Source organism: Calonectris borealis, chromosome Z (assembly GCF_964195595.1).
Source record: "Calonectris borealis chromosome Z, bCalBor7.hap1.2, whole genome shotgun sequence".
Classification (NCBI taxonomy): domain Eukaryota; kingdom Metazoa; phylum Chordata; class Aves; order Procellariiformes; family Procellariidae; genus Calonectris; species Calonectris borealis.
This window is the reverse complement of record NC_134352.1, coordinates 71277038-71289739: the sequence shown is the minus strand read 5'-3', so window position 1 is coordinate 71289739 and position 12702 is coordinate 71277038. Positions and strand designations below refer to the sequence as shown.

At 39.1% G+C, this 12702-nt stretch overlaps 1 protein-coding gene across 1 annotated transcript in view; it reads right to left on the bottom strand.

Annotated features, from left to right (window-relative positions):
* Positions 1–1534: 1534 nt before the first annotated feature.
* Positions 1535–12702, bottom strand: part of OXCT1 (3-oxoacid CoA-transferase 1) — a 97499-nt gene continuing 86331 nt past the window's right edge. The window contains exons 16-17 of the mRNA XM_075137862.1: positions 12157–12258; positions 1535–5407 (exon numbers count right to left, since the gene is read on the bottom strand). Coding sequence (XP_074993963.1) covers positions 5372–5407; positions 12157–12258 — 138 coding nt within the window. The 3' untranslated portion in view covers positions 1535–5371. The remainder of the gene's footprint in view (positions 5408–12156; positions 12259–12702) is intronic.

The window sequence follows — 12702 nt, the reverse complement described above, 5'->3', positions numbered from 1 at the left end:
CTATTTTGCAGGATATGGGCATCAGATCCAATTTATAGTCTTTATTCACTCACTGCCTAAACAGATGAGATTGAATTTGTTCTAGAATTAATGTATGTAGGTGGTACCAAAGTGCTTCTTCTGTGGCTTGCCTTTATATTTTTGGGGTAACACATAAGTTTGCTTTTCACATTGCTTATGCTCAGTTTATGCAAACTAATTCTCCTGCTGGCTGCAGTTTTTGTGCTTCTTGTAATATGTTTTCCCTGCATTTACAGAAGTTTTCATTCCCTTTTCCACCTATGTATTATGTACTTTCCAGCTGACAGAACCAAACGCAATATTTAGGAACTTATCAAAAAACCAGAAGTAATTGACATAGGCACCTGCAAGAGAATTTGATTCATTTAGGCCATCTAATCTTAAAGGAAAAATCCCGCTCTGTACCCTGCCGAGGTGCCAGAGCACCACGCTGCTTGACCTGCCAGTTCTGTAGGTGCCTTCAGGTTTTTGTTCTGCGCTTGCCCAGAAACACCTGGCTTAATGCAGGTAGGTGCCTACACGCAGGGGAGCCAGAAAGGAGGGGAAGCGAGTTGCTTACACAGTTCACAGCCGGTGTTAATACAAGAAAAAACATCCTTCAAAGGATAATTCAGGCCTTGCCACTGCTGGGTGAATGACTTACACGCTGGATGACCGTCTCCTGCTTCTTCTTTATTTCTCTAGTCACAGCCTCGTAGCCCTTGCAATCCTTTCTGCAAAATAACCCAGTTTCCCCCAAAGCAGCAGTCTCACCCAGCTCACCCTGCCGTGTGGCGGGGTAGGGGCTTTCCTGGGACAAGCGATACATGCTTTGAATCTTTCTGGACAGAGTTAGGAACTGAACCTTCACAAACACTCTTCTTGCTGAGTTGATACAGGGAAAGAAGCATCATCGCCATTTTTTAAAGGAGCTGGGGCTGGGCCACTACTGTGTTGAAAACTGCACAAACCGACCTACTTGGTGAGACCCTTCCGCAGTCAGGCAGACGGACACCAGCTTGCGAATCTCATACAGGCACCAGTTTCAGATAAACGTGATGATCTGCACTGCACCGAAGGCAGCACTTCTCACCCTGTGCAACAGCACCAGTGGCAATGCTCGAAAGCATTGCAGCAGCTGCAGTCTAAGCATCTATCACAGCTTTACACAAATTTAACAGTTTTTCTCTGCATGATCAGGGGCATGGAAATAGAAATTCTAGTTTTAGACTCTACTGCTCCCACAAGTAAGTAATGTTCTACTTGCTTTTGCAAGCCATTACAATAATAAAACAGAATAAATAAAATTTAAGTACCATGGGAGGCAGATGGAGAACCCATTGGCCCTGAAGGCAAGAATTTCTTCCATGCTCTCACTTCTTCTAAATAGGCACAGAAAGTTTTTGCAACACAAACACAATAGCTACTTTTATGTTTGCTGCAGCTGAGGTGTGACATGCTGATGTGAACACGAGCTAATGTTTTACTGCTCCTAATGGCAGAACAGAACACCACGAAAAATCGTAACAACAGATGAAACCTTTGATTTTTAATCTTTATTTTATTGATTGTTTTGCAAATACATAGGACTTTGACATTTAGTTTGCAGAACATACAGTACAACTACATTTTCTATAATATTTCACTTTTTTGCTTTTTCAGGGACGAAAGTCAATAAAATATAAAATTAAGTAAGTCAAATGTGGTAATACAGTAGAATCATCATTTTCTTCAGTTGATACAAAGAGTATCAACTGTTCTTGTCTTGTGAAGTGCTGTCAAGCAGGAGATGATCTCAGTGATGTCCCAATAAACCTTCATACATACCATCAACCACCGAAGAGGAACGAGAGGCTCTCATCCCTGCAATACCGATCATCGCAGCTACTGCTGAGAGTACATCTTACCTATGAACCACACTTGCGTCCACAGAGAGGGAAATACTTAGGAGTGCTTTAATTTCTAATCCTACTTTACAAATCAATTAAAAAGTGGAGTCACAGTTTGTTGCAATTAGCTTGTGCGGATACATGATGTTTTCATAACAATACCAATATTCTACCACACTGTATTGTTCTCAAGATAAAAAAAATTCAAGTGTGACATACAGATATTTCCACCACTGTTGTATACAGAGAGAGCCTGTTCTCCTTTCTTCCCCAGTTTTCAGCACCATATTGACTTTCGCTCTCTTGCACTGACACTGGTACAAATAAGAGAAGACACAGAACTCATACCCAGCATGCATGACAGTCTTCCAAGTACTCTTCCATACCCTTGATCAAGTGTGATCTCCAAGCTGAAGAGAAAAAATAACCTCTTCCACAGACCTTAGCTGGTTATTCCTCACAACATCCCTGTGAGGTAGGAAGAAAAACATCTCCTTTTCCAGCAGTAGGAGACAAGGCAGAGAGCACAGATGACATTTCTCAAGGCAGTAAGTGAAAAACTGGAAAAGCTGAAACTTGGGAGCTCTTGGGTCCTAATTCTTTGCTTCAGAAACCAAGGTGCTGAACTCCCAGACATTATTAGGTCATTAGTCTTTTTATAGCCATATATTAATGACAACGATGGCTTCTGTGCGTATGCCAGCAAAGCATAGTTCTATGGCAGAAGCAGCATACACCTGATGCTGCTCTCAGACACTTCTCCTGTATTTTATATACGTCAATAAATGTCCGCTGCAATTAACTGATCAGTCCTACAACTAATGTAACATAGGTAATTGCAATAGATCAATATTTCATTTATAGATTTCTTTATTTCCCCAGCTATTTAAATATATCTTTTTTCTCTGGATAAGTTAATAGTAATTCCCTTCCCCTGTGTAATAGTTTTTATGCTCCTCCCCTAAAAACAGCATCCATTTGGGGTACTCTCTACAAACGCTTTGAGTGATGATGAACAAGACACCTACAGGGATCACACCCATCCCCTCAGAGCAGCTCTTCACCCATCCCTGGCACTGAAGGCAAAGATAGGCACCTTTTGCTGTGTACAGCACCACAAGGGTCAAAATTTTCACTTGAAGTGTCTTTATGGATTGGGGAAGAGGCCTCTGGGCTGCTCTATCCAAAACCAAAACTGTTTCATACTGAGCTAAAATAGAGTCAACTTTTGTTATATGAAGACTTTTAATCTGCAAAACCTCTGTGAGCAAAACTTCAGTCCACCTCCAGAGCAACAGAAATGGTGAAACTTTAAGAAAGTAACTTGCTTGGAATAAGTGAGTAACGTAGGGAATACACTTAAATAGAGAAAACAGGTGAAAACTAAAGCTAGGTAAAAACTAACTTGTGCTAATCCTGGGTTAAGATATTCTGGAGCACTTTGATCCATGTAGTTTCAAATCTTGCATACAAATTACCTATGAACCAAATCACTTGTAGATGTTTAATCATGAAATTAGCACTAGTCTTTGTACAACACGTTTCTTTCCATCGGGCTCAGCATCAGCCCTTGCCTACACGTTCAGGCTATACAACAGCCTACCACCCGTTAGCACCCATGAGTTCAAGTCATACAACTTAGTATTATGGGAGTACTTTTGTACTAGCGAAAAGGTGCTTACAAAGGCATTTTGTTTATTCCTTTGTGGGAAGAAGGATAACCTATTCTGGTATTGACAAGAGATAATCAAGGAATTGTTTAGAATAAGTGCAACTAAACAAAATAATCTCTCTAATCAAAACAGTTTTACTGCTATAAAACCCATGTGAGGTTCAAGACAAATTTTATAACTGTCCCATGAAAGAGAAGTATTTCTTATTTTAGAATGGAAAAATGCAGCACAAAGGCTAGTACAGGAGCTAAATATAGCAGGATTTTCCTATCTGGTTCCCTAGAAATGTGTTACATTCCTTCCACAACACACACTGACTATGGTGAATACCCCATCCATCTAGTATTAGAATGCCCTTCTATACCATATCCCAACACTGCTTATCACATGTATGATAGGCGCATATATATATATTTATTTGTGCATCTACATTTTACATATTTTTCAGTCACTTAATCTGCTCCAGTCCTGATGTCAGGAAACATTATGTCAGGAATTATTTTAACTGAGGTGTTTTACGTGTTCCTATTTATATGAATGACAGAAACCATTATACTTCGAGAGAACACTGTATTTTAGTAAATGCAGATTTCCAGTCAATTCATGCTCTGTATAATAAAGACATATTGTGCTGATTTGGGATGTAAGATCCAGTGCTGTCATATTACTTATTTGTAAAAATAACAGTCATTTTGTAATTAATAACAGGCAAAGGAAGATCTTTATCAAATAGCAGAACCAGTATGAGAGAATGACTTTTCTTTTTGATTGTCTCATGGCGTTCATTCTAGTTATCATGAGTTTGGGTTCCAAACTCTTCAGTTTTTGCCGATGCCTTGATCAGCAAGTGGTGCAAACTTACGGCTTTTACCCTTAAGCAACTGTATTCCTTTCAGAGGAATCTTCCAAGTGCCCACAACATTCTCTTCCCCTGCTTCTCTGTGTAACAGAGAAGGACAGACCTCAGTCCAGAAAGAGTCCTCATTGCCTTTGAATGGGGACTGGGGAGAAGGATTATATCTGGAGAGTAAGAGCAGTTCACATGGGACAACGGTGCGGCTACCAGTTGTCTGCATGGGGACAGTGGCTTTTAAATCTTCCTCCTTCATACTAGCCCCATTCTAGTTTGTATGATTTAAATAGAAAGGGTCAGAGCTGGACTTTGGGAGGTGTAAGCTTCTTAATGCCAACAGACACACACCGTGGAAACAGCAGATACATTCAGGGCTAAGGACCCAATTATTTTCACTGGTATAAACAGTTTTGTCACAAACTCATTAAAAGATTCAGGAAAAGGGAAGTCCATATTCCTGATGTCTCTCTACAGTTGCATACATATGCTACAGACCACTCCAGAAGAAAACTCCACACCTTTACAAGAGAATGGACATGATAAGTGCTGTAGTTCCAGAGCAATGGAACGACTTATAAGTTTAATGACATCAGGAAAAGCAGAGGCTATCATAAGTTTTGCATGGTCATTTTCCGAATCTGTGGAAAAAATGTAGCATTTGGTAGAGAGACTACAAGGCTTTTTTTTGACAATATTCATTAACATTTCAGTATAACGTTATTCAAAATTTAGGGAATAAATTCACCCTTCCATTACAATTGGTAATGTTATGAAAGTAAAATACAATTTAGGCTGATAGTTAAACTCAGGCTGTGACTATCTGAAAACGACTTACAAAGCCCTTAAAAAAAACAAAAACAGAAGTAAAATTGCAAAACAGTCATCGATTTTTCTTCACTGAGCTCCCACTTGGAAACAAGCCTTCTGGCAAGTTAAGCCCAGTCTGTATTTCACATTTAAATCTGCCTCATGGGTACTAGTTTTGGCGAAACCTAGCAAAAAGGAGGGAAAAACACAACAGTTGGCATACAGATATAGCAGTACAACCCACTGTTCACTTCCACCTCTATCAACTATGTGCCACTGAAGACTAGAGACACTGTATTTATTTAAACTGATATATTTGCAGTATTTCAGAGATAAACACTCCCACAACTAAATTTTCTGATGCAGGAATACAAAATATGTGTGGTGTTAGTATCCAGCCTCTAAACTTCATTTATTTTGAGTTAGGTTATTGATTTAAGGATGCAAGCAGATTAAACTTGGATAGCTGAACCTGTACTTGCCCCTGCTAACTGCATGATCTTCTCGGATGGCTTCCAATGCCAGCAGAAGGGATAGCTGAACTCAGGTGAAGCAGCTCCTCAATTATACGGCATACAGGATGGCGCATCAACGTTACTCAAAAATAGACCGTGGCTTAGTTAATGCACTGGCCCATAAATCGTCATAGTTTGTGTACAGTGGCGCTGCGCTCGCCATGAAGAGCAACGGAAGAGAGAGCTGCAGATGGGCAATGGCTTCAGCCATCACCTTCTAATCCACTTGCATTCACGCATCAATACACTGAATGATGTAGAGGCAACAAAACAGATTATATTCAATATATGATTGAATCACCACTGCAGTATTAAAACAAGCATGCCAAGGAATCTTAAACTGATGATTTCCCTTCTTTGCTCAATAGCCAAGTTCATTCTGTTTTCCTCCCCACACACCAGGAGATAGGATGCTGTCTGTCAATGCTGGGTCTGTGCAGAAGTAGTCAACTGAGTTTTGGAACATGCATAGTAGCAGGGGATATACAATCAAATGTATACGTATATTATAAACATACTGTACCTATAGTTAGTTTGGTTGTTTGTTTGATGATGATATAATTCAATACTTCTAATTTTACCTATTTTTTAAAAATTTGCCTTCTTCCATTCACATTCATTTGATTTGTTTGATGATAGTTTAATACTTCTAATTTTACCTTTTTTAAACTTGCCTTTTTCCATTAACATTTGTGTGAAGACACACTTGTGTATTCTATTGTTTTAATTCCATATACTCGTAAAAATCAATTAGTGATATTACAAGATATCCAGCAGACCAAAAATAAAACACAGTAAGCCTAAATAAGAAACTAGATGAGGAAAGAAGGTGTAAATGGGAACTATACAGAGAATACTTTGAAGAGTAGCAATGGTTAACATTTGGTTGAACCCTGACTGCAGGTCTATACAAATACCCTGAGGAAAAACTCTCCACAGAAGATCCAGGCCTCTTTAAATACCTCCTGTTCCTAGCCCTATTTAAATAGGTGCCCCAGGATGAAGATCAAAAATAACTCATGTGATCTTACTTGATCAGGATGAAAAACAGTTCCACAGTAATCTGGCTCCTAGTTGATTAAGGTGTCCCACTGAAACATCACACACTACATTCCTTCTGCCTCCTTATCCCATCTTTTTCATTTAACAGTACTGAACAAGCTAATGCATGAAAGAATGATATATTAGGGCCTTTCCAAGCATTAAAGCCTCTTTCTTTTAGAGGTAGAGGGCTGTATTTCCTGTACCAATTAGATTTCTACATTATCCTTCCTCCAGCCACTATATATCATCATTTATAACGTTACAAGAATAGCCACCAAGGAAAGCTGAGTTCATGAAGAATGTGTTTACTGTGTCAAATGCTAATGAAACATTTCCAGTGGATGGAAACTGTTCATTGATTTTTCAAAGTTGTGTGTGAACTAGGATAATAAATAGATGTAATAGGTGCAAGTGTAGAGGAGCTGGAGAAACTCCCTGAGTGCACCAGCATTCCTGGACTAGTTCCAGAAATGTTTCACATTTCTTACTCCAAGTGCCTATGTGCCTCACTTAACGTGGGCCTATTTCTGCCTCACCCGGGGATGGTTCCATTCAAGTAAAGGCAAAAACTGGAGGATGAAGATAGCACCATTAAAATCTGTATTCTGCAAATAATGACAAAAGGCAATTACTGCAGGAGATTATTGTTTTTCTGCTATTGTAGCTTTTGGTGCCATCAAAAGCTCAAGTGTTTTACATCTGAATGAGCATATTACATTAAATGTAATGTCTGCACATCTGATGCTAACAGCTGTCATTTGTGTGTACCACTATCCACTTCAGAAAGGGTCTGATCCCCACGAGTGCTGAAGTGCCACAATGCCTGCTGAAGGTAACAGAGGTGGCGAGAGCCCAGCACCACTCAGAACTGGACCCAAATACAACTGTCTGCTCCAAATAAAATGTGATTAAATAAGCAGAAAAATGCTAACGTAACAAAAGGGATGGTTTGTGCTTGGATAACAAGGAGTAATCAAGTCTGAACTGCAAAAAGCCCCCCGAGTCCACTGCTTCAAATCCCAGTAGAGTCAGTCAATTTGGTAACACCTTGTGCTAAGAGCACAGCATTTCGTGAAGGCTGAATGTGCTTAAGGGAGACTATTTTACAGTACACAGCTGCAGAGTTGCTACTTTCTTACAGTACATCCTAAGCAACACATTCTTAATACTATTTCGCTTATAGGAAGCACAGCTTATCTTGGAAGCCTCAAAATACTTTGGTAACGTTGAAGAGGCAGGTGTACTGGGAGGAGTCTGCCTGGGCAGTCCTGTACGCAGCCTCTGAACTGGTAAGAGGACACACAGCCTCAGGGACTCCCTGCAATTCAAGCTTGTTGACTCTCTGATCTCCAACCCCAAACTACTCTTTTCAGTTGCACAAACAGCCCTATGCTTATTTCATTATGTTTCTTTATAGCAAGCAGTTCTTTCAAGGCCTGATTCTGAATGATGCTGAGTCCTAGTAACTTCTAATGACTTTATCAGGTGTGCAAAAGCAAGTTATTGTTCAAAAATGTAAAAACAGCCCCTCAGAAAAAAAAAAAGATGACCAGTGTTAGCATATTTGTTAAAATAATAAAAGTGGCTTATCCTTATTAGCTCCTCATTATTTGAAATTGCAGATAAAAGCAAACCACAATTGCAACATCAGCTTTTGTACAAAAATCTGTTCCTGATGTGACTTTTGCAGTGGGGGTGATTGATCAGGAAAAAACACAACGTCCATTTAAAAATGGACTCAATCCTGCAACAGCTTGTTTCCTCAAAGGAAAATGTACTTCCAGAAAATAAAACCATATCCTCTGTTATTTTGTACTCACTGGCTTGAGCTTGGACAGTCAATTTCTTTTTAAACATACATTAGTCACTTGCTATTCAAGTACCTAATGTTTCCTTGGCAGATGCTTTTCCTAAACTCCATGTTATCTTTTAAGGTCATTTTGTAAAACTGAGCTTTTACATTAAGAAAAAGAAAGGAGGGTGGGAGAGTGGGAAATTTTTACCCAGACAGACTTACCCTGATTATTTTTGTAATGAAATACATCTGCAAAAGTATGGTTCTCAAGTCTGTTCTCTTATGGTCTCATCAACGGTATAAACCAGTACAAGCCCAAACAGATTACCTGCCAAAGTGATCTATATGCTAGGCTACTGCAAATCTGATTTAAGCACGCAAGATAAGCCAACACTTTGTCTTCACAGCACAGTAAAATTGAGGACGAATTGTTTATTTTTTACAAGATGCCAGTCTATAATGAAGACTGTTGACTCTAAATCACGTTTTCTTTGACATTTGGTTGTTGCAAATGTCCTTTAGGAGATGTTTTTCCAAATAAGTAAGCAGGCTGTGAAAATGGGGCTGTATAGCCAAATGCGTCTTCAAAGAAAGCCATATAGGCTATAAAGTTATCCTCTCCAAAAAGGAGTAGTCTGCATGGGGAGAGATAGTTACATATAAAGATGCAGCCATCCCTTAAAATCTCACTTGCAATGAACCTAGAGAGATGTTTGTTTTAGGTCAGATCATTCACTGCTAAAAAGCTGCTAGAAAAGGGTCAGCTCCTCATTTTCCACCCATTAGTTCCGTTTCCAACTAGCAAAACACATAATCCAAAAAACCGGCTTTTACTGTAGAAATACAATACCACTAAAGTTCCTGTCACCAATTTAAACAAGAACAAGATGTCTCATTCAGTGAACATAAATAATCACAGGCACAACTGTTACTCTTGCAAGGAAGCCTGAGGCAGAGTCTTGAAATGTGAAAAAAAGGACCGAGGATGCTGCTTTCTGAACAAATGCCTATCACAATGCTCAAATCTCTGAACTCCAAAACTAAGTGAAGGAGCTGTAGGTGTTCACTGTATACAAAAATCAGGCCATCAAGGGTCCAATATTACAGAACAGTGACCCGGTCTTGCTGTCACAGATCTCAACAGACGTTTTGGTAAGGATTTCAATGAAAGGAGGACTGGGTCACTGTGACCTGGAAACATTCTTTAGAGGGGGTGGGGGGGAGGGGGGAAGAAAGAAAGGAAGAGCTAGTGCTCTTCCATGCCACGGTTTTAATAAACAAAACATTGTGGTTCATGCTTTCCATCTGCAGTGCTATAGAAATTTCATGCACTTTTGGAACTACCAATCACTAGGTAATACTGTCCCCCGCACATACCTTGGCAAAGGTACACGCTTTGTAAGCAAACATTGCTTTGCAAGCATTTATGCATTTCACATACTTTCAGGATAAGTATATGAAAGTGCATAAATCAAGCAGCATCTACATTTTTCATGCCCACAGCTCCTTTAGTGCAGCTTGTGATTTCATGCACGACCATGGCAGCCGTAGAAAGCAGACTGCGCTGGAGGTTGCCTTCAGGAAAACTAGGAAATGGTGCCTGTGAAGTGTCCCCTGATCCCAGTGTGACAGATCCCAGAGACCTAGAGGATGGATTGTTGCAATATGTCTGATCAATTGCTAACATCAGGCTATCCTGAAGATTCAAAATTTATACCACTCCTTTGTAACATTTATGGGAAAGCACTAAGGGACAGTGGTTGGTGCTAATTTTTCTTTAGTCTTGCCCTATCATATCCACCATGCTGCTGCAAAGCTTAATCTCATAGCCCATCATTTTAAGCTTATCACTTCTTTCTCTGAATTCTTTGGTTGCTTCTGCTTTTATTGCCTTGAGCATAGGCCACTAGACTTGACTTTGGGTAACACATGCTCGATTAAATACATATATATTGGTCACCTGAACCAAAATGAAACCAACTTCTTCCAAACAAGCAGGTCTGGAACACGTAAGAAGACACGTAAGGTGTCTTCTGACAACAAAAGTCCTTTTCTGTAGTTTCTGTCTATTTAAATGCTTACTAAACATGGCACCTTCAAATTCATCATGAAGTTAATCCCCAATTTAAATATGCAAGAACAAAACAAAGTGACTGACTGCAATAGATCCAAACCTACAAGTTCATTTTTATGTTTTAATTTTGGATGCTAGCTGTTTGACATGCTGATCAGCCAAAGAAAAAGAAGTCCTGACATTATCAAAGCTTTAAAAAACTGATCATTTTTTTCTAAATCACAGTCAGAAGCTGAATGAATAATTTCTTTTGCACTCAGAATTGCTGAATATGGAAGGTTGCTTCCACTGTAAATTAAAAAATAATAATGACTTCCATAAAATGTTATATGGAAAATTAATAATGGAGCAAAGTGATTTTGTAGCAGTTTCCTGCACTCTGCAGTTGCAGGTCACTAGTCTTTAACCAAACAATTTTTGTCAGATAAACAAAATGTATTTTCAGAAGTGAGCAGTTCTTTATTTAAAATATTTAAAACTCCACAAGAAAAACATACACTATCACATTTAGTTATCAGAAATGCTCTCTTACGGACACAGGAAATATGAAATCCCACAGGCTCATTGCTCAGAAAGTTTTACTTACTGCCAAAGCCTTAATAACAAACTCTTTCACATGCTAACTGCTCTGCAGCCTTTCAATTACGTGCCCTAGCCCTGCCATGAAACTCTGCAAAGAGGAAGAGTATTGCACTTCATTACCAAATATTCCCCAGCTATTTTTACAGTACAATTTGTATACTGTCATACTCACTGTCCTTGCTAAAGAAGGGCTGACCTGCCCCAAAAGACTTCACAACACACAAGAAAGAAATTCGTAATGTGCATGTAGGAGAAGGCCATGAGGAAACTAGATATTATCAACCACACATATGCAATCAGTTACAATCTAGTGCAATACAGCTTTCCATTAATAAGGCAGTTTTGTGTTAGCATTAACTGAGACTTAAGAATGAATGTGAAGGTCAAAAGGCAGTGGCTTTCTGAATTAATGAAGAGCATAAGTTTCATTCGTACAAGGCAACAGGAGAGAAAAAGATATCAACAGTAGAGCATTTAATTGAGTGGCACTAGTAACACAGAGTGGACGCATGTAGTCACCCCTGTTGAGAAGACTCACAACCCCACCTAAAGATAGCATGAAAACTCAGCAACAGAGAGTTAGGTAAACTAACTTATACAGTGGAAAAATAAATATTCATCCACCTCTCAGATATGAATCAGCTCTTCAAAGCATCATAGAAGTTCCCTTTCCACATTGTCCTTTTACTCTTAGTCATTTCTCCATCTCTTCTGTTTTCCCTAGCTTCTAATGCTTCCAATATAATCATACTAGATTAGCCTTACATTATCTTCTTATTTTCATTGTAAATCCCATTGTAAATACCCAGCCCTCACCTCTAAGGATGAAACTTACTGTGTCTATAAGTCTTCATATGATGAGTATTTGTGGAGGATATTTGTTCTGACACAAGACTAACTATATTTGTTTGTAAAATTACTTACTGTGAAGTCACAGCCAGTGCTTTTCTTGATATCGTCCACTGTTAGTCCTTCCCAGATTTCCACAAGGGTCAATCCCTTCTTCTTGTCCACATCAAACACAGCCTGTCATGTTCAAATAGCACACAATTGATTTTTTATTATTAAAGCAGAAAATAAGGATGTAAGTAGTAATATTGTACAAAATGGTGTGCTGAAGTAGGTAGCATTCCCTCAGTAACAGAAGATGCCATTATCAATTGGTTTCACTTTTCGCTTTTCTGACTGACCAATAAAGACTTCTGCTAGATTTATTTGTCCCTGAAAGAATCTAAAATATGAGATGTGTTAGTTTTGTGGGAAAAACGTGCAACTGTTCTTAACTGCATGAAATAAGAACCATGCCTTCTGCTCCAATCTGGTGAGAACTGGGAAGTCCAAAGGGAAGGGCTGAGACATTCTTTGCTGCAAGACAATGCTCACCAAGAGACCATGAAGAAAAACAGGAAAAGACAATGTCTCCCTCATTCTTCTATTTCATTTTAAGGCCAGTAGAGAAGTACAGAGTAG